General features: G+C 45.8%; 1 protein-coding gene across 1 annotated transcript in view; it reads left to right on the forward strand.

Annotated features, from left to right (window-relative positions):
• The window catches only part of dennd1b (DENN/MADD domain containing 1B), a 97,511-nt gene that overhangs the window by 17,393 nt on the left and 56,993 nt on the right, over positions 1–23,125 (forward strand). The window contains exons 3-5 of the mRNA XM_076278907.1: positions 412–454; positions 15,976–16,035; positions 17,372–17,491. Of these exons, the coding sequence (XP_076135022.1) occupies positions 412–454; positions 15,976–16,035; positions 17,372–17,491 (223 nt within the window). The remainder of the gene's footprint in view (positions 1–411; positions 455–15,975; positions 16,036–17,371; positions 17,492–23,125) is intronic.

The following is a 23,125-nucleotide window of genomic DNA, read 5'->3' on the forward strand; positions in this document are numbered from 1 at the left end:
AAAATTCCCATTTTTCATTATCATAAGAGCCCGTCCCTCCTTTGCATAACGACAAGCTGCCGAGCCGATGGCAGCCAAGACGTTACGCATCCCTTCAATCACCCTCCATCAATTAAAGCCCTGCATCCGGCTGGTGATGGGAGGAAAATACCACTGTGCATGTACGCATACGCATAGCCATTTGCATATGCAGAGCTTGGCGCATGTGTGTTTGTGTGTGCGTGTACATGTAAGTGTGTGTGTGTGTGTGTGTGTGTGTGTGTGTGTGTGAGTGAACGTCTCCTGTATGTGACGGTGCTGTCACAGAGGGGGGAAGCCGCCTCCCCCCTCATTAATATGTATGTTGCCGGGGTGACGGGCGGGGCTGTGTGGGGCTACGGCTGATTAATGCTGTCTGTCAATTACTTCCAGATCCAGCCGTGCTGTGGAAGTTCCCCCAGGACTTCGGAGACCAGGTTGGAAACAGAATGAACTACTCTCTCTCTCTCTCTCTCTCTCGCTCCCTCTAACGTCCCCTGTCTCTCTCCATCCCTGTATCTTTTGCTCTCACTTGCTCTCTGTTACTCTGGCTGTTCCTCTCTCACTATCTATTTCTCCGTCTGTGCCCCACCCTCTGTCTGTTTCACCACTTCACCACACCTTCCTCCATCTCAGTGCCCCCCCCACACACACACACACACACACACACACACTACACCCTGGCCTGCACTCAGTTGCTCACCTAGCATACAAGGAGGTGGCAGCCTAACTCCCTGTAACTCCAGATAAGTCTACTCTAATTGATGTATGTTTGTCACACCGTATAACATAGTAGCTCTCTCCACACACACACACACACACACACACACACACACACACACACACACACACACACACACAGACATACATACATACATTGATACATACACACACACACACACACACACACACATACACATACACACACTCACAGACACACACGTAATGTTGTCAATATAGAGATGCCGATAAATTATGATAAATTGAATGGTGATTTTTTTTTTTTTTCATACTGCTGAATAGCTCAAACCCCATCCTGGTTGCCTTTATACAGTGTCATGGTTGAGTTGTAAACGGCATTCACGGGGCGACACTGTAGATGAAGGTTTGTAAGCGGAACCCTTGGTATTTAAATTGGCTGTAATTACCAGGTTGTTTTGTGGCCTGCCTGTTTTAGATAGATGAGGGGGCTTGTGACAACAGCATGTTGTGGTTAGACAGCATTTCTCATTCTGTTTGTCAGCCCTTTAAATAGACTCGGTGCAAGGTTGATGGAGTCAGATATGGGTGTAGAACTTTCCCTCGCTTACTACGAGAAACGAGATCACCTCTGTGATGAACTATCAAAGGGGTTTTCCACAACATCTTTTGACGAGAGTGAGATTCTCCCCTCAAGCTGTATAGGACAGGACTGAACTGAGTTGAGCTATTCCACATCTCTCCCTCCATCCCTCTCTCCATCCCTCTCTTCCTTCCTTTCTCCATCCATTCAGCTTCCTCCTTCTCCTCCCTCTATCGCCCACTCCCCATCCCTCTTCTTTAAGAGGACAAGATCGTTTGTGGATAAGCCCCGCTATCTTGCACAGTGTCTACAGATGGATCGGCCTTTTCCTCGCCAACATAAAGGCCCGCATTCACGCGACTCATTACACGGATTAGCTTCTACGTCTCTTTCTCTCTCTCTTTGCCTCACTCTCTCTCCCTCACTCTCTCTTCCTCTCCTCTCTCTCTCCCTCACTCTCTCTTCGTCTCCTCTCTCTCTCTCTCTCTCTCTCTCTCTCTTTCTCCCCAAACTTAGCCAGCATATGGCAGCAGCAGACCCAATCTCGGCAGGCCTCCTTTTGTTTATCCTGTTATTGTTGCAGAGCGTAATGACAGTTGTAGGCCGTGGATCAGGGTGGAGGGGTTAGTCTGCCCCTGGGGAGAGAAGGAGACTGAGAAGGAGGGAGGGAGGGAGTTAGGCAGAGAGAGAGAGAGAGAGAGAGAGAGAGATCGACAGAGGCAGAGAGAGAGAGAGAGAGAGAGAGAGATCGACAGAGGCAGAGAGAGAGAGAGAGAGAGAGAGAGATCGACAGAGGCAGAGAAAGAGGGAGAGAGAATCTCATAACAGAGATGGAGCTGTATAGAAAGCCAAGGATGAGAGAAAGAGAACAGGTAGAGCGATAGTGAGAGAGTGAGTGAGTGAGAAAAAGATGGAGAGAGAGAGAGAAGAGAGCCAGACAGGAGTGTGGATTATGGAAATATGAATTGATTTTCTCTCTCTCTCTCTCTCTCTCCATCCCTCCACCACACCAGAGCAGAGAGAGAGAGAGCGAGAGAGAGAGAGCAAGAGAAAGAGAGAGAGGACTCAGAGGAGAACAGACTGGAGGCTGGCACAGGGGGCTGCTGGGAAGGGTGCAGCGAGACTCTTGATGTCCTGGTCATCTACAGCTGCCATGTGGAGAGGGACACAGGGAAAAAAAGCATACATTTGAATCGCAAGGAGGCCTCTTCTCTCTCTCTATCTCTGATTCTCTCTCTTTCTCTCCCCTGCTTTCTCTCCCTCTTTTTTTCCCCCCACAAATGAAGCAGACAGATGGAAATGCATCCGTCTCTCTCTTAGATCTCCTCCCAGTTCTGAGCGCAAACACAACTGAACAAAACAAAAACAAAAAACTGGGAATGAGATTCTTTTTCCCTTTGAAAGGGAATTTTCTGCCAGTCAAATCACTTTCTCTCCTCCAGCTCCCCTCCCTGCCAGATACACAGATATATACTTCGCATTTCTGGCGGCTCGTTGAGGTCCGCAAATATTATCCATGCCAAAATAGTAATCTGGAATGGGCCAGAAAACATAGCATCCGTTCGTTCATAGCATCATTAACACTGAGCTCGTGGAGCCGGTCAGTTCGATATCTAAATGTTCTAGGAGGGGTTGCACATTCTCCTTCAACTCCAAGGTGTCATGGTGAGATGTGTGTTTACCTACTTAATGCTCTGAAAAACTCAGTGGGCGTCTGTGTGTGTTTTTGTGTGTGTGTGTCTGTGTGTGTCTGTGTGTGTGTGGCCGTCTGTGTGTGTCTTTGTGTGTCTTTGTGTGTCTTTGTGTGTGTGTGTGTGTCTGTGTGTGTGTGTGTATGTCTCCACTGCGTATATGACTTGGTTCCACGTAGCTGCGAGCAGATGAGAATAACGCGCTCACCCACATGGGTTTAAAAATATATCAGAGTGTCGCAGCAGCGCAGCATCCTGCCGTTTTGTCTCCCGCTCGTGCTGACACCTGTTCTGTGTCAAACCCCTGCAACCAGCCAGCACCTGCGATTAGCATCCCTCTCCTCTTTTAGGCTCTGCTCTCTCTCTCTCTCTCTCTCTCTCTCTCTCTCTCTCTCTCTCTCTCTCTCTCTCTCTCTCTCTCTCTCTCTCTCTCTCTCGCTTTCTCTTTCTGTCATACACTGACTCTGCAGTACCTGATATTCAGGTTGAAAGTACAAATAGACATCTCCCCAAATTCATACTGTTATTTATTTAGTATGTCGCAATTCAACTTTGTCATTGTGCAGAGTACAAGTACAGAGACAACGAAATGCATGCATGGGATGCATTTGATCATGCACGCACAAATGTTCTTGAGTGCTGTGGAAGGCCAGTTTGTTTGGTAGCCTCAATCATGCTACTGACTCAGGACTACAGTGCTACAAAAAGAGGAAGGCGGCCTCCTCACCTCCCCCTCCTTTAACAGGAAATATCAGCTTGTTATCTCTAGCAGTCATCTACTCTAGCAGGAAATGTTCAACTTCACCGTTTTTGCCTGCAACTCTTGAAGTGTCCAGAGATTAATGAGGGTTTAGGGCAAGTAATACCCTGTGATGTCAAAAAAATGTCCAAGAAATGCTAATCTAAGAAACTTTTGCTTCTGTTAACTTTGTTATGTGCTGCAAGGAGATGAGCGGTAATGCCCCAATAATACTGAAGGGCCTATGGGGGAAAGAATTTCTGCTGGATAAGCATCTTGGGTCTTCTTTGCCCATCGCTGAAAGTCCACTCATAAAGTGTTCTGGTTTCAGACATCTACCCATCCACCCACGTATACACACACACACACACACACAGCCGTGTGTGGCAGCCGTGGCCTACTGGTTAGCACTTCGGACCTGTAACTGGAGGGTTCGAACCCCGACCAGTAGGCACGGCTGAAGTGCCCTTGAGCAAGGCACCTAACCCCTCACTGCTCCCCGAGCGCCGCTGTTGATGCAGGCAGCTCACTGCGCCGGGATTAGTGTGTGCTTCACCTCACTGTGTGTACACTGTGTGTTGTGTGTGTTTCACTAATTCACGGATTGGGATAAATGCAGAGGCCAAATTTCCCTCACGGGATCAAAAATGTATATATACTTATACTATACACACACACACACACACACACACACACACACACACACACACACACACACATAGACATACACACACACACACAAACATACACACACAGACATACACACACTCATAAAACTGTATGTTATATTTTGTCTCTGGTGCTGTCTGGTTTAAAACTCTGGTGGTGACTGAGCCTGTGAGGCAGCGGAAGGTTGTGTGTGTGTGTGCGTGGGTGGGTGGGTGTGTGTGTGCGTACGTACGTGTGTGTGTGTGTGTGTGTGTGTGTGTTCTGTGGCTGAGGTGGTGGTGGTGATGGGGGCGGAGCGGCGAGGCTGATATCAGCTACTAGGAAGGGCGTGATAAATGGCTGCCGCTGGGCCATCCCTCCTCAGAAACCACCCCCAACCCCCCCAGCCCCCCAGCTGAGGACAGGAGGTGGAGGAAGACTGAGGAGGGCCGGGATGGTGCGGTGCGGTGCGGTGCCACTGAAGCAGCGCCTCCAGAGCTCCCCGGAGGCCTCTGCCAAGCAAATATTTGTCTGGGCTGACACCGTGTTCCATCAGGAGGCAGAGGCCCGACACTTCATGATTGGTCGCCCTTACGACCTCGCTCTGCGGTGGAAGCTGGGGGTGGAATCATCACCTTATCTGGACTGTGTGTGTGTGTGTGTGTGTGTGTGTGTGTGTGTGTATGTGTGTGTGTGTGCCCTCTAAAGCATGGGGTGAAGTGGAGCTGATGGGAGGGGGTGTCTGTTATGACGACCATCTTCTCGAGGAAAGCTTTAACATTGTTGCTTTGCTCCTGTATTGATAATGAGTGTGTGTGTGTGTGTGTGGAAGTGTGTGGAAGTCAAAAAGGGTAATTTTGCCTTTCTCCTTCACTGCACACTGACAGCAATCCCACACACGACCCTATAATGTGCTGATTTTTCCCCCTCTCTGAAGTTCCTCCTCCCTCCCTCCCAGCCTGCTCCGCTTGCCAGGCCTCCAGGGCCAGCCAGGGAGTGCGGGTAATGGGCCGGACTCGCCTTGGTGGGCTGGCCTTTGTGCGGGGGTGAACTTGGCCCCCAAATCCCTAGCCAGGCTGCCTTTTGTTGCTCATATGCTCTGATTATGCTGACCCTATAGGGCCCGGTTCTTGAGTTATGGAGAGAAGATAGGCATGTTCTAGATACTATTGTAACTGTATTTCTTTTTTGTATTAAAGATTTTCTGGGGATAGTGGTGTGCAAAATGCAAAATGCAAAAAGATCAGCTTCCCAAAACCCAGGCAGTGAGGAAATTCCGTCCTTCTTTTCTTGTAGATTAGCTGACAGAGGAGTAATGATGTGATGTTGGCATGAGCTTTCTGCAAGGTGTTCTGTGCTGGGTTGGGTGGTGCATGCTGTGCATTGGCCATCGTGTAAAACTGAGAGCGAGTGCGCTGAACTCTCAGGTCCTCTTCAGCAGGTGGAATGAGGAAGTAGGTGGAGACTGTGGCAGACGGCCTCTCAACTCAACCCCCCCCCCCCCCCCCCCCCCACACACACACACACACACACACACACACACACACACACACACACCGCTGTCTCGGCAGACCCATGGCCCAGGTTGCTGCTGCTGCTTCTCAATGGAAGGACCGTAATAGAGGTGCAATGTGTCTCAGGGGTTATGCAAATGCTGGCTTGTACACTCACGTCGCTACTGAGTTGTTATATAGACCCTTTCAACAAGGTAAACAAAAACAATGCTTGAACGTTCTATTTGGTTCCCAATCTACTTCCTCTGCATTCAGATAACATATGGAATGTTAAAACGGAAGCCTTGTGGGGCCAACTATGATGCTGATAATGGAACTCTCTTGAAAGGGTCTATATGTGGCAAAAGGTCAAGAGAAGCATAGGTGAGCATAGGGTCCATTATGAAATGGTTTATGCAAGCAATTGGAGTTCACTACATTTTCCCTCCCTGTTCATTGGGTGATGGAAATATTATTTAGAGACTTCTATCAACATTCATATGAACCAAGAAGGGTATGATGTATGAGTTTTCAACCTGCAGATGGCCTATGTATTTCCAAATTTCTTAAAGGACCTCAGTGTCCAGACTCTTGAGGTTCTTTGCATGATAGTTCTTGATTAATGAGCCTAGCATTATATGACATTTCAAACAAGCAATTATATTCATTTAAAATGTATGTGCAGGCATGAATTTATGAACAGGTGATCTATAACTTGGGTCATTTCACAAGTATTTTCTGAAGTCACATTCGTTTTCCCAAACGTATAATAGTAAAATCTGCACAAGAAAAATACACAAGGGACAATTAGAATAGCAAAATGGTTTATGTTTTCTTTTTTCCTTTCCCTGTCTTTGCACTGAGCTGTCCTCAGACAGATGCATTAGTGTGCCTTGTGCTATGAACCCAGTCTCTGTAATGGACTTGTTTATTCTACTGTCCTGTGATGATGACCGTGGAAGGGAGAATGTTGTGGCTACCTGCCAAGAGGTAATGGACAAACCCACTGTCTCTCAACACAGAGTTTGGTGATGGTTGTCGAGTGTCCTCCTCCTCCTATGCAGCCCAATGCACACACACACAAACTGACCTGGATACACATTCAGTCACAGACACACACAAACACAAGAACGAGCTCAGTGAAAGATGGACAGACTGACACACACACACACACACACACACACACACACACACACACACACACACACACACACACACACACACTACACCGAGGCAAGTGTCTCCTGAGAGAGATGACAGCTTAAACGGGAAGAATCCCCCTCAGGCCACTTGGCACTTAATTAAGGATGTTTCTGGCTCTGTGGCAAGGGCTTAGGGGGGGGCACATACTAAATCTCCATTTGGCCCAGAAGAAGTATCAGTTTTGTCTTCTCAAGAACAAAACACCGACCCCCCCCCAACCCCCCCCTTCGCCTCGCCTCCCATTCCCACACCTCCCACGCCTGCCCGTCCCCCGACACTCACTAATTTATTCAGCTCGCCATCATTTGTATGAGGCATGTCCCCTTTTGCATCTGGGCGCTCACGTGAACTTGAGTTCCTCACAGACAGAAGGAAAAAAGGCAACAATGACACGGATTGGTGTATTTTTAAATGTAAACTCCTAATCAAGAACACGCTAACCTTGGAGGTGTGTGTGTGTGTGTGTGTGTGCGCGTCTGTGTACATCTATATCTGTACATGTGTGGCAGATGTCGCTGGGCACAACAGTTTTGGGCTTGATGTCGTAGACGTAGAGGATCTCAGTGGCTGGTTTGAAAATAGCTTCTTCCCCGTCTCCTCTCTACATCCCCTCTTCCCCTCCTCCTCCTCCTCCTCCTCCTCCTCCTCTTCTTCCTCCTCCTCCTCCTTGTGATGCGATGTGCCCTTTGTCTGCTCCCCTCGGCCCTGTCACCGGCTTGTCAGAGCTTTAGGAGGGCAACAGGATCAATACATCACCTGCTACATTTCCTTAAGCAGTCCCCTGTAACCTGGCCATGTTGAGAACAAAAATAACCTCCGTACTGGCAGATGGAATATTAGCTCCCCCCCACCTAAAGGGTCAGGGTGAGAAACTGCTGCATAGTGAAGGGTGGATGAAAAAGAGAGAGAAGCGACGGAGAGAATGAGACGAAAGTAGAGAAAGATTTGTAGTGGAGCGAGTGCAGGAAAAGTAGATGGGGAGAAAGGGGGGGGGGGGGAGGAGAAGAACCGCAGAGCGGTTTGCGGGAAATTCTCCAACCGTTGGCCAGGATTATGTATTAGAAAGTAAAAAGCCACACGCTGCACAACCTTTTTTTTTTGCCAATTTGAAGGTGCACCTCTGCCTTCTATCCCCACCCACTCCCTCCCTCCCTCCCTCCCTCCCTCCCACCTCCACATCCCACTCCAACCCCCCCCCCCCCCCCCCCCCCATATCACCGTTGCACAACCCACCCCCGCACGGCCTCTCCGTCCACCTCTGGAGCGGGCTCCCTTATTAGCGGCGCGCGGCCCGGGTCAGAGGGCCAAGCCGAGCAGCATATTATTAAAACCTAATGAAAGGAATCTCTGAAGTCTCTCGCCTGCCGTGCTCTGGCTCCACAGCGTGCAGAAAAAGGCCAGAGCGCTGCCGCTCTCTTCCCCTCCCGCGAATATGTCTCTGTGTGTGTGTGTGTGTGTGTGTGTGTGTCTCTGTGTGTGTGTGTGTGTCTGTGTGTGTTTTATTGTGTGATGAAACAAAAGCAGGCACAGGATTGCCGCCTTCCCTACAGCATCATAGATATATTTATAATGTATGGAGCGGAGGAATTATGCATGCCTGATGGTGGAGGTGTAAAATATGTGGGCTAGCGCATGGGGGTGATGCGATGTCTTCCGTGCTGGATTTTGACAGCAAGGCGGTTGGTAGTTATGAGACCCATGCAGCTATTTGCCTAATTAAAAAACAACATGTATTCAAAGCTAGATAAAGAGGATTTGACTGGACATCCAGCTCCTGTTTAAGGGTTTCTGTAAGTTGAAATGTAAGTTGTCAGTGAGCATAACTGTGAGATGTATCACAGTGCTAATGCTCTCATTCTCTTCTGTTAGCTCAGAATTGTCTAAGTGTTTATTTGGCTGTTTAAGGAAGTGGTCAGTGTCATGAATACATTTCATTGCCAGTTCTTTTCCTAATGAATTGTCAAAACATCATACCAAAGCCATGTCATTGTTGACCGATAATGGCATGGCATCACTCTGTATAATAGGTAATTTTTCTGTTTAGGTAACAATTTAATATAATCTAACTGTGATATGATGATGACGCTTAGTTAACGTCTGTTCTTAGTTATTCAGGAGCCGTCTTGAGGGCTCCGTTTCCCTTGCAGACGAAGCAGTGAATCAAAATCAAAATGAAGCTTCCTGTGACTGCAAATGGTAACTTGCAGGTTTTTATGGGAGGCCAAGTGGAGTGCTCCTTTTTTTAAAAAACAAAAAAAACATTGAGCTTGTCTTTGTCATGGTAGCCAGAGGCCTTTCATAAATGCATGCAGTATGGCCAGGGTTTTGTGCTGTGAGCTGAGAGAACCCTAATTGGGGAAGGAGTGTGTGTATGTGTGTGTATGTGTGTGTATGTGTGTGTATGTGTGAGTGTGAGTGAGGGAGAGAGATGGAGAGGGAGAGAGAGAGAGAGGGGAGCCATGGGGATCTAGCATTGATCTATGTGGAGGCAGCCCGCTAAACCTGTCATAGGGAGCCACTGTGCCACCAGCTTGGTGGCTATGCCAATCATGCTTGCTTGCACACACACACACACACACACACACACACACAGAGAGAGACCCTGGCCGGGATCTGCAGCAGACAGCTCCACGGTGGCGCGTGGACCTGCTGGCTGGGTGAATTTTTAAAGAGCATGGAGGTTTAAAGACTGCCTGCCCCCTGGGGATGAGCACAGGCTGGTAGATGAGTGAGAGAGAGGTGTGAAGAGAGCCCAAAGGAGGCTCTCTCTCTCTCTCCCTTTCTCTCTCTCTCCCCCCCTCCTCCCTCTCCCCTCCCTTCCTCTGTCCCTGTTTCTTTCTTTCTCTCTCTTGCCCTCTCTTTCCTTCCCTCTTCTTCTGTCCTTGTCTCCATATTTCTTTCTCACCTCTGTCTCTCTGCTTGGCTGTCATTTCACCATTTCTCCCCCTCTGCTGCTCCTAACTTCATTCCTACCTGCCCCCTCTTTTCCTCTTCACTCATTCCTTCCTGCCCCCTCTTTTCCTCTTCACTCATTCCTTCCTGCCCCCTCTTTCTCTCCTTTTCCTCTTCACTCATTCCTTCCTGCTCTTGTTCCCATTTCCGTTCGCTCTTCATTTCTCGCATTTCTCTCCCTTTCCATCTCACACTTAGTCTTTATTTCCTGTCTGTTTCTCACCTCCTCTCTCTCTCTCTCTCTCCCTCCCTCTTTGTCTCTCTCTATCTCTTTTTCTCTCCCTCCCTATCTCTTCTTGTGTTCTCCCATCCTCCTCCTCCTCATTTTCCTGACAGGGAGTTTTGACAGAAGGAAATGATCTCCGCTTACTGCATATTGCCCTGGTTTAAAAAAAAGAAAAAAATAGGAAAAGATTTAAAAAACAGCTTGAAGTGTGTGTGTGTGTGTGTGTGTGTTTACTGTCTAGAAGAGGAAGAGGAGGAGTGTTCTTCCTCCTCGCACCCTGTCCCCACCCACCACTCCAATATGTGCACCATTATAATGCATCAGAACATTGAACATCTGTGGTACAGCTAACAAACTCCTGGCTAATGAAACAATAGATTAATATAAATATATATGCTCATATGCTCATGTGTTTCTTCCTATGTCAATCAACTCTCTCTCTTACTCTCTGTGTGTGTGTGTGTGTGTGTGTGTGTGTGTGTGTGTGTGTGTGTGTGTGTGTGTGTGTGTGTGTGTGTGTGTGTGTGTGTGTATACATACAGTGTGTGTGTGTGTGTGTGTATACATACAGTGTGTGTGTGTGTGTGTGTATGTGTGTAACTGTGTTTGTATATCTGAGTGGCAAAGAACCTATGCTGAATTTGGTTGAGGATGAAGCTGTACCCTGAACACCTGCTCACCCTTGTGCACACACCTAGAACACCTAGAAACCGAAGCGTACACACACACACACACACACACACACACACACACACACACACACACACACACACACACACACACACACACACACACCAGTACTCACCCTCTCTCTCACTTCACTTACCGACACAATACCATACATTTTGCCACACACCTTCACAGGAAGGGGAGGCATCATCTCCGGAGGGAGTCTTGGTGCAGTGTGGGAAATAAATAAATAAAAAGCAAGGGTAGGGCAGGGAGAAGAGGGATGGCGGCAGGGGCGAGAGAGAGAGAGAGAGAGAGAGAGAGAGAGAGAGAGAGAGACACACACACACAGAGAGAGAGAAAGAGAGACACACAGAGAGAGAGAAAGAGAGACACACAGAGAGAGAGAGAAAGAGAGAGAGACCTGTGGATGAAAATCTTTGTCATAGAAGGAATAGATACAGAGAGGAATAGAGGCAGATTGAAGAAAAGGTAAGGAAAGAGAGAGAGCACTGGAGAACAAGAAAGGGAGAGAGGTAATTGGAGGATGAGCGAGGGAGAAAAAGGAAGAGAGCAAAGGGAGGAAGGGAGGAAGGGAGGGAGGGAGGCAGGGAGGGAGGGAGAGAGTGCTGTGATTGCAGCCCTCCGCTGTGGGACTCCAGCAGGAAGGAGACTGCTGTCTCACTGACTGATACCCCTGTCTCAACAGTAAATAAATAATGCCGCAGCGCAGCACAACACACCACAGCCCCAGCCCGGCCCAGCCCGACACCTCCAGTGGCTTGTAAATGCATTAGCTGTTTTATATTCTTTTGTCTTGGGAAAATGCTTAGTATTGATGGGGGAGAGGTGCAGAGAGAGAGAGAGAGAGAGAGAGTGAGGAAGAGAAAGGAGGAAAAAAAGGGTTGGAATGGGGTGTGGGGGTAGAAAATAGAAAATGGAAAATAAAAATACGACCCACCAGCAGCCGTTATGGTGATGCAATCCCTCGCCACTGCTCACCACTCATCACAACACCAGCCAACCCCCCCCCCCCACACACACACACACACACACACACACACACACATACACACCTCTACCTCATCCCACCTCTCCCACCTCCTCCCATGTTTCTGCTTTGGTGTAGGTCCCCTGATCAACTGCATGAATGTGAGAAAAAAGAGAGGAAGGAGGCGAGGTGTGCGTGCACACACACACACACACACACACACACACACACACACATGCACATGCCTGCACACACAGACACACACGTTAGGTGCCTTGGTGGGATTCACCGCTTAACGCCATGAGGGGAATCGTGGGAAGCATTTTTGTTGGGTCTCAAAGGCTTCTGGGAAGCCCGGTGGCTTCGTTCTTTTCACTCCCCCTCCCATCCTCTGTCTTTCTCACTCTCTCTCTCTCCTGGTCTTGGTCTCTCGCAGGATTCATGTGGATTTTTAAACATGTAGCAAGTTGTTTTTTTTTTTCTTTTGCTTTGTTTTGTGTATGGTTTTGCCTCTCATGCCCTTTTTCCATGTGGTGCTTGCCATATATGTTTTTTTTTCTCTCTAATTCTCACAAAATAATTGAAATATGCTGATGGTCAGAATCCTCATCTCGAAAGAGGAAAAGAACCACACAGTTGTTTCTCAGGAACGTCATCAAAAAACCTAATATGCTTGTTACAGTACTTTAATTGTCGAGTTAGACATCGGTCCACAGACCACATCTAGAATGTTTTTTCTTTGCCTTGTTATCCATGTGGAAAGAAGTTGCATTATTCCATCATATTGAGTTATCCTGCTGCATTGTGTAACCCAATAATATCATTGTAGGCCACTGCCTCATTCGTGAACATTGTAGCACAGGCTGGGGTATTACCAATATTGCCAGCCTTCTCTCCATTTGTGAGTATGGTGTTGATTAATAGATACTGTACTTGATGCTAAGCAACCGTCTCTAGGTGGGGCATTTGTTGGTGTTGGAATAGGTAGAGGAAGTGGAAGCTTTTCTCTCCACCCTCAAAGGCAGGAAGTAGCCTATATACTGTACACTATCTGACTGTGCCATCCCACAGATGTTCACTGTGTGAGCTGAATACTTGTGCCATGTCATGATCACTGCATGTCATGTGGTGAATAACTGCTGGTACAAATGACGCAGGAAGTAGCCTGAACGGTTCAACTCACAAGAGGTGAGCACTTCTTCTAAGCTACTCTCCAGTCATAACGATCAACTTCTATTACCACTAGGCCCTTAAGTTTCCAGATCACTACCACATCACGGCCTCATTTGCAGCCAACCCATACCGGAAAATGAAACTTGCAGTATTATACACATGCTGTGCCCATTGTCCAATGTCTGTGTGCTTGTTTTCTCTGGAATATGTCAATGTTTTGAGCCGTATTTAAGTTAGATCTGCTCAGAGACCTCACATAACCTCTCTGTGATGTGTTTCTCTGTGTAAGGCAGTACTACAGTAGATGATGGGATCAAGATCCTCTCAATCTCACACCTCTTAGATTCTCACTGTTGCATTGTTAGTTGAGGCTTTCACATGGGACCTCTTTGTACGATGTATCGGTACAAGGCAAAGTGCTTATTGCTGTGTGAACAGTTTAGCAAGTTGCACTTCCTGTTGATTGCTTCCCCAGCTGACACCAAGTTAATGGTGACTGTCAGAATGTCATGCCTGACACACTGAAGTTCACTTCAAAACAGAGCTGTGTTAAAAATGGCTGGGAAATGGCTATCCTGTGGACATTTTGTTTTATGTAAATGAACACAACAATAGTATACATTTGTCTTTTATTTTTTTTCAACGATTTCACATTTTTGTTAACCTGGGTCTGAGATTTAAACAGTATTTATCGTTTTGAAGATCTGTAATTATGTAGATTAATGAAAATGTGCATGTGGTGGGATTGTTTTCAATAGGAGTTCATTTTTGGTTTGGATAATGAGTTCGTTCGCCAGGGCACACTGCATCATTGCTTAAACTTCGTAAATATCTTTTTTTATCAACTTACATTTAGCCTGTTTAACATTATTTGGTTTATTTATGTTTCTCTTCTACCTATATATTTTTCTTCTTATCTTCATCTTACTTCCCTTCCCCTCCCCATCTCCACCCTTATCTTCAGGCGGGCATCTCGATAGGGAAAGTCTGTAGCAAGGAAAACGGTAACTGCGGCTGATACCTTGTTGATTATCAGTGAGCTTGGGTGTGCATGTTTGTGTGGGTATGTTTGCACGTCTGTGTCTGTGTGCACTGATGTAGGCGTGGCCGATCGAGAGCTGGCAGCAAGAGGTGTGTGTGTGTGTGTGTGTGTGTGTGTGGAAGCGGAGACCGTGCTCCATATGCGCGGCGTGACGTTCAGCAGCAGCCGTGGCAGTGGCAGTGTCGGGGGAACATATTGGCTGCGTGCACCGCATCGGTTAATAATAGCAGCGCTCGCATACGGCCGCATCAGGGCTCTGATGATGACGATGACAGCTTTACAGAGCAGAGCAGGCATCCGACATTCACACACACACGCACACACCCAGACACACACACACATTCATTCGCATTAAGACATATGTGTGGAAATGAGATGAGCCATTCCAGAAGAATGCCAATCCTGCTATCCTGGCTTGCACCATGAGCTACACTCACACTCACACACACATACACACACCCACACACACGCTGAACACACAAACACAGGCACGTTTATCCATATTTGCACTTAAGAGGTACAGACATGCATTCCTGCTTCATTTTCACACATAATGTTCATATCCACAGTCTCATTGAGCACCGCTACGTGTCTGCTCATACAGTGGTGGAATATTTTCTAAATAAGCACACTTAACGTTACACGTATACGATATGTTGAGGAAATATATTATCAACACACAGGCTGCATTATAAATTTGCATGCACATACACAAATTGAAATAAATAATGAATGTAAGAATACATTCAAAACATATGTAGCACCACACACACACACACACGCACACACACACACACACACACACACGCACCATCTCATTGTTGTTGTGCCCCCCCACCCCCCCACCCCCTCTCCTGCCCCCCCCCCCCCCCCTCCTGTCTGCTGGTGGCAGCTTTATTCCTTGAGCCGGGATCAGTCACAGTTCCCCGCGGCCGCTTGCCCAGCCCAGCCGCCCAGCACAGCACAGCTCAGCTCAGCTCAGCTCGGCGGTGGTGGCGGTGGCGGCTCGGAGAGGCCCCCCATATGGCGCTGGGCTTGCTCCATGGGCTGCACAGGCCCTCGCAGGCTCTCTGCGGGCTCTGCGGGGCCCACACCCCCATATGCTGCCACAGAAGCCCCCACCTCACACACACACACACACACACACACACACACACACACACACACACACACACACACACACACACACACACACACACACCTCCCTATCCCACTGTCCCACTAGGGACCCCAAACCCCTCCAGGCTGGGGCTTCTCATCCCCCCCCCCCCCCCTTCGTTCCCCACTACCCCCCAAGCCTCCCCTGCAATCCTCTCTTCCCCAGTCGTCCACTTACGGAGTGGGAGCCCCTGTGCTACTTAGGCCATTGTCACTGCAATCTGCCATCTTTTCATAATACACACATACGCTACCACCAACATAATGCACTGGCAATCGATGGATTTAATCAGGCCTAATAATTTAATCTGCTGCCTACCCACCTACCTCCTCCTCATCATTATATCTCCCCCTGTCCTGTTCCGCTCCAGACCAAACACACACACACACACACACACACACACACACGTGCTATTTCTTGTTGTTTTATCTCTATTTTACTGAAATATTTAATTATCAATACTATTTTTCACTTATCCTGTGGCTAATAATACCCAAACACACACACACACACCCCATGCCGATTTTTATGTCATCATCATAAAATGTCATCATTTTATGTCATCATTAACAAATGCTGTTATGCATACAGTATGTGGTACATGCTGTATGTGCGTTGTCAAGTAAAGCTGTGTGTGTGTAAAACTGAACCAGTGATGTTTATTTTTTGTTTTCTCTTCTCTATTTATTGGAGTTACAGGAGGTCCTCCAGACTGTGCCAAAGTTCTGCTTCCCTTTTGATGTGGAGAGGTAAGTCCCTCTTGTCCCCCTCTATCTTCTGTTGGGCTCGTATTACACGAGCTGTTTCAGGATCAGCCACATTATGTCATTTCCTCAAAGTTTATATGGCGAGCGTGCATGGCAAAATGATCCCATCGCAGTCAGTGAGCGTGTTTAGTAGCCACCCTGCAGTTTCTGCATTCTACATTCTACATTCTACATTCTACATTGCTGAGTCTTTCAGTCTCTCTTCCCTCCCTGTTCTCACACAAGCATTCAAGCTTGTGTGTGTGTGTGTCTGTGTGTGTGTGTGTGTGCATCTGTGTGGGTGTGTGTGGGTGTGTTTGCGTGTGTGTATGTTTGCGTGTGTGTACGAAATAAGTACACTAAACAGGGAAGCGATGCAACAAGCTCAATGGCCATAAAAACTGGAAGCTGTTATAAATCTCACTTAGCACAACACCAGCCCTGAGCCAAGAGAAGCGCCACCAAGAGAAACTGGTCCTCTTTTCCACGCTATACTGGAGCCTGAAAAAAAACATAGCGAGACGACAAAAAAAAAAAAAAAACGAGAGCCAGCTGAAAAGGGCCGTGTGTCTAACCTTTGGGAAGAAGCCAGTGCTGGAGCAGGAGGGGAGAGCCAGACTGAATGGGTAGCGCGCTCTGGACGAGAAAGGCTCTCGGCTCTTTGGACGTGACAAAAAGCCTCAGTCCTGTGGCAGTTCCCCTGGAGAGCAGTGGGCTGATGCTTCCTTATTTCTTTTTCTTTTTTTTTTCTTTTTTTCTTTTTTTTTTTTTTTTGTATCTCGTACCTCCTCCCAGTCCAACGCGATTTTTTAGGGAATGGTGATGTAAAAAAAAAAAAAAAAAAAGAATCATTGTACACTTATATTTACCAGTTTTGTTGGAGGGGGATGGGAGATGGCAGGGTTGGCAGAAAGCTTTTCTGCTGCCATCTAGTGATGGAAAAGAATTGTGGTCCTTAGTTTAGTAGTCAGTCTGTATGACACATATCAGACCTAACTCTTCTAAATGTATTCCACAAAGACTCACAAATTAACCTATAAATGAAGCGCTCAAGTTGTGTTTATTGTGTTATAAAACAGATATGATCAACATTGAACTGTGCAAGAGAGTCTTCTAAGTACTCCTTTTAACAGTTTATGTTATTTTTTAACTACCTATACATAGGTAACTAAATGCATACATCTGTCAAATATGGGCCTGCCCTAATAAATTCTGTTTGTCTTTCCTGATATTGTTAGTATTCTTCTGATCCCTACTCAAAATGATCTTTACCAACGTAGAAGCCCACCCAATTAAACATCATTTATATTTGATTTGTGCTTGTGTGTGCCTGTTTCAGAGTGTCCCCAAATCAGGTGGGCCAGAACTTCACATTTGTGCTTACGGACATCGAGAGCAAGCAGAGGTTCGGCTTCTGTCGGCTGACGTCCGGATGTCGCATCTGCATCTGTTTGCTTAGGTATGTTGGGTTTATTTACTTCATTTTGTATGCAATGTGGATGAGCTCCAGTCACAGCACTGCTCTCTCTCTCTCTCTCTCTCTCTCTCTCTCTCTCGGAGTTTCTTTAATGCACTCATTCACCAAACTATTCAACACTACTGATTTTCTGAACAACCAGAGTGTTTAGCTCAATTCATATGCACATTTAAACTGCATTTCAGGTTATTCTATTAGAGTTGGCACGACAGAAAGACCTACATTTGTGATGAATCAGTACTTAAAAACACAGCTGGAATCCATAAGGATTTGGTTATTATCTAGGGGATTGGTGTTACACTGTCAGTAGGATGGCTTCAGATGTTGTCATTCAAGTACATTCAATAATCTCTAATGTTCCTTAGATACCTTAGGTACCATAAATTGTATGTAGTTAAATTACATGCTTTAAGGGTGAGTGGCAATTTAAAGAAGGTGCCATGCACAACTAATAATTAAAGTTCATGGTACACTGTCATGTGAAGTACCGTTGTCATTCCCGCTAACTGCCAAGGCGGAGCAATATGTAGTTCTGTGGTCTGGGTCGGACCAGCCAGCTTTTACAGCAAGACGGAGCCTACCAGCCCCAAAGGGCACGAGTTAGCATGTCAACTATGCTGTTGTGGGCTTTTTTAAAAGATGTTGCATGCCAGTGTCTTGAACAAAACAGTAGTATCATCCATTGTAGGGACATTTTGGTCGGAAGATCCTATGATCCCACTAAATTTGCCAGTTATGAATGCTCTTTGCTGAACGTTTGGCTGCCACCCAAACTCCAATACTTATAATGCCCTAAAATCAGTTTGATCATTGTAAAACAAGAATAAATGTATGACTGAAGAAAATGCCCAAGTATGTGCAATAGTTTGTGCGCCTAATAACTTTTCATCTCTGATCATCTTGCTGTGGGAACAGTGAGAGCGCTGAAAATTAATTTACTGGCAAAACTTTGAATGAATCATACATGATTGCATTAGGTCTGATGTAGGTTATATCTATTGTAGCAAGGTTCTGTGCACCTTGTCCCAACCAGCGTGGCAATAATAATAAAAAAAATAGTTAAATTAAGTGAAACTAGGAAGTTTGAAATGGCATAATAACTGCACTGATTTAGCTTTTTTCCCCTTTTTGGTTTGAAGAGGTATGCATTGAATGTCTTCAAGTCAAGAAATTTTTTGTATATCTTGTATTATCTATAGTAAGGATCACAAATCTTTATTTGACTCCTTAGTTCACATATCTATAGATGCTAAATTGTATGTAATGTATAGTTTAATTGAGTTGAATATAATACTAAACATAATTGGACTGAAGTATAAAAAACGTTGAGAATTTAAAGGAAGCCCCTGAAGGTTGAGCAGGGCTAGCGCAGGGCAGTGTTACGAAATGGCTATTTGATATTGATGGACATTCTTGGGTTTATCATGGACTTGATGAGCTGTTGTCAAGCCCCCCCACCCCACCCCCAACCTCTCCCTCCATCCCTCCCACCCCACCCCCAACCTCTCCCTCCATCCCTCCCACGCTGCTTGGCCTTTGTCATTTCCCTTCTTGTTATTGGGCTGCTGGCTCAGAAGCTTGCCATCGAGAGCGCTAGCTAGCGGAGTGACGTGCCATGCCATGCCGCTGCAGCACGGCCGCAGCCTAGCGCAGCGCAGCGCAGCGCAGCGCAGCGCAGCACTCCGCTCCCCATCATTATGCATGAGGGCCTGCTGCCAATTAGCCAAAGTCTCCCTTGTCCCCTCTCAGTGAGCCTGACATGCTAATGCATTTGACACATGATGTATAAAATTTATTATGCATTCTGAGTAGTTTGCATGGCTTGCTTCGTTCGCAATCAGAAAGATTAAACCAAATGTATGGAAAGTTGTTGTATGTCTATTTTTTTTTTGGATGGCTATCTAGGGGTTTTTTGTTTTGTTTTTATGAATCTAGCTGCATATGTGAATGTAAATGTGTTTTAATGAAGGAAAATGACTGTGTGCTGTTCATGATATTGTGGACGTGTGCATGTGCCGTTGCGTCCATGATCATTAAAAGATGTCCAAGCTGACAGTATATCTCATATAGACGTGCTCTTGTATGATGGCGAAGCCTGTTAAAATAAATTCTTTAATTGCCTGGCGAGGTATGAAGAATTATTTTGCATTGATTATACAGAACGGGGTCTCAAATTCTTTGCCTCTCCATCTGGTTTTCTTCCAGTTGGGTGCATGTCACTTTAAAGTGTAAACCCCAGATTTGATTCCGACCCACTAGAGCATAGATAGTGAATGTATGAAAATCATCTTTCTAAACGTTAATTTTATTAAATGGCAAAGGTGATCATTAAACTCCACAGAATGCTTAAAATCCTCAAAATGATTATAAATCAGTGAAAGCTGATGTGAAGGGTAGATGTCTCACATCTAACACTCCACCTTCACCCTCCTGGTAAGAGAATGAAAGAAAAGGTAATTAAAACAGTTTGAGTAGGCATGATTGTTGAAGTGCTGGGACTATAAAATTGTCACCTCTGCTTACATGAGGAAGTTGCCTAATGAGTAGGACAGCTTTATGTGGGCCGGGGCTACACTGGTCCCACTTTCAATCTCTCTTTCTCTCTTCTCTTGTTCTCTCTTTCTGTCTCGCTCCCCTCAGATATTTTTGTGGGCCAGTGCTCCGTTGGCCTTTGTAGATCTGTGGCTTTAGCTCCTGCCCAAAAGGCCCCAGCTCCCTGAGGCAAAACTACATTTCACCAAGTTTAACTATCACTTTCACTCTCTCTCTCTCTCTCTCTCTCTCTCTCTCTCTCTCTCTCTTTCTTTCTTTCTTTCTTTCTTTCTTTCCTTCTCTCTCTCTCTCCTGTTTGTCTCTCTCTCTCTATCTTTCTCATACTCTCCTCTACCTCTCCCAGTCTTGTGCATCACAAAGGAATAGCCCTTGGACTTCTGAGAAATCCTCGCTGGACGAAAAAAAACAAAAAAAACATGGCCCTATCCCTCCCCTCTAGTCTTCCCCCCTTCAATCCGAGTTTTATGTGATCCCCGAGACTCAGCATCGCCGTTAAACCAGACGGCTATGCGGCAGTTAGTGGTCACTTAGCAGGCAGACGGGCCACACTTCCTTCCCTTTGCTTAACCTTTACTAGGGGCAAAGGCGAGGCCTAATCACACCTCACGGCCGGCTACAAGGTTCAAGTTATTTATGAAAGCCCAAAGCAAAAAGCCTTGGCGCTGGTCCTCATTTAAAACCCATGTGGGGACTGGGAAATAGACGCTTTTTTTTTGGTACGGTTTAGATGCTAGTAAATGCTGTTTGACCAACTGGTGGTAGAATTGTATGGTTTTCTGTTAAACCAGATGCTTGCAAAATGGCAGTTTTTTTGCAGTTTGACCAGTCTTGCGTGAAATAATGCAGTTGGGTGTTCCAACTGCTGCAGCTGAGGAGTGCAAGTTTGTTGATTCTGAGATATTCTTTAAGCAGTCTTTTTTTGTTTCTTCCAGAATTTGATTGCTTACATCCTCATTTGTTTGCCGTGATCTAGTTTGGTAGTACAGTGTCCTATAGTAACTATGACCCACCATCCAGTCACAGGACACTACTGTGAGCATTACCTCTATGAGAAAAAATAGCAGAAGAAATAATGAACAACTCCCGTTGGTGCTTAAAAACACCCTCAGCCCACTAAATAAAAATGAATCACCTTTGGCACATTGGATTGTATGTTACTTCATCACAGACATCTTATTATAGATGAACCTATGTCTACTGGATTTTAATAATGACTTTGTCTGTGCATTATCACTAAATCAGTCTTTTTAAAGTGTGCTTATCTGCCGGAAGGCCTCTTTTGAGTGTGGCAGGTACGGCAGGAGGATAAATGTGTGATGGAGCTTGTGAGCATGCCGCAGATTACATCGTTTATTTTTCATGTATACAGCCTCGCTTAGAGTCGAAGCAAAGAGAGATTGCACAACTTCACGGAATTCTGGCATGATGGATGTCTCCCTATCTCAGGATTTGTGGAACACAAACAGATTTGAGTCCCAAACTGTGAAGGAGGGGAAACATCTTTTTCTTTCTTTTTCTGGCTCACTCTCAATCTTCTATAAATTACATAAAAAAATAATGTGATGCTTTATTGCATTTAAATAAAGCACCATGCCAGGTTTTCTTATTTTATTTATTTATTTAGCTTTTTTTCCTTTTTGGTTTGAAGAGGTGTGCATGCCTCCCTTGAATGTCTCCCAGTCAAGGTTCGCTGCTCAAACGGCCAAATAATTTATTTGGCTCCCAAAGCCGTCTCATTTAGGGTGGTAACGGGAGCGTGGGGTGCTGAGGCCTGGTCTGCCTCTCTGACTGCGGCTTAAACAACCTTCACACATGAAAAATGAAGGATTAAATAGCAGGAGCCGAGCATCTTAAACAAAGAGCTACTCGGAAAGATAATGCTTTTGGCCTTTATTGTGCAAAAACCTGACGGCACTTAAGTGGAGGTTCAGTGCGGAGGCTTCTGAAATGCTACGTCACTCTGGGTGGCTACCTTATGACAGTTTGGCTCCCCTAGAAAGACCTACGAAAACCTTTTTAAAAGCTTTTCTTAAAAAAAAAAAAAAAATACTTTGCAGATTACTCTTTAGTGCTTTTGACTGGACTTGAGTGCAGACACGTCGTCATCACTTGTGCCAAGGATGACCCAAATTGTGAGAAGTTTTACATGCGGATGTCAAAATATTGGCATGTTAGGGGTTGATTGTTTCAGGTTAATGGTCACTCCGACTCAGGAGATTGTCTCGCATGGCCGCACAGCTCCGGCTCTGGCACGTCACGTGCAGGATTTAGCAAAATGAAAATTTGCATTACGTTCACTTTATTGTTTTCTTGTTGTCTGTTAATTCCAGTCTGCAGAGTGCTCACTGACCCATATATTTAAGAAAAAAAAGAATGATGGAGGGGGGGATGAGGAAATAAAGAAAGAAAGAAAGAAAACTCCTAGTGTATGTATGCACTGGACTTTGCATAATATATAGTATGCTGAATGTTTTTTTTTATTGTTAAAAAAACATTTATTCATGTTTTGATGTATTACAGTGACATATGTGTGTATATCTGTATATATATACACATATGTTTACATGAGTGATTGACACCCAGTGCAGTCCAATACTGTGATGTAATCAGGCTAATGAAGTGTAAGACATTATTCCCAGATAAAATGCACATTAGCACAAAGCCGAACTGTAACAAACCTCTGCTTTTAGTATCACACCACATTGCATAACGACTGGAACTGAGCCTTTTTTGCCCAAGCCAAGACAACAAAACCTTGGCCTCGTTCCACCTCTTAAAAAAAATCATATGAACTTAGCCAAGAATCTGTCAGAGGTAGAGAGAGAGAAACGATGTTACACATTCACAGTGCTTCTGGTGAGCTTAGTATGTGATTAGCTAAACCAGATACATAGAATAAATTACACTTAAAACATTTGTTTCAATGAAATTGATGCTGGCAAGGAAGAAGTATTCATATTTTTTTGTAAGGAAGGTAGCATCTAAAAGACAAATAAAGCTGCTTGTTGGCGGCGTCCAGGCTTGGCTCATGCATCTAGGCTCAGTATGATTGTAAAATTAGCT

The sequence above is a fragment of the Alosa pseudoharengus genome, unplaced genomic scaffold (genome assembly GCF_046254945.1).
Source record: "Alosa pseudoharengus isolate Yale_2024_CS ecotype anadromous, Long Island Sound unplaced genomic scaffold, YU_APseudo_1.1 YU_APseudo_1.1_scf_11, whole genome shotgun sequence".
Classification (NCBI taxonomy): Eukaryota; Metazoa; Chordata; class Actinopteri; order Clupeiformes; family Clupeidae; genus Alosa; species Alosa pseudoharengus.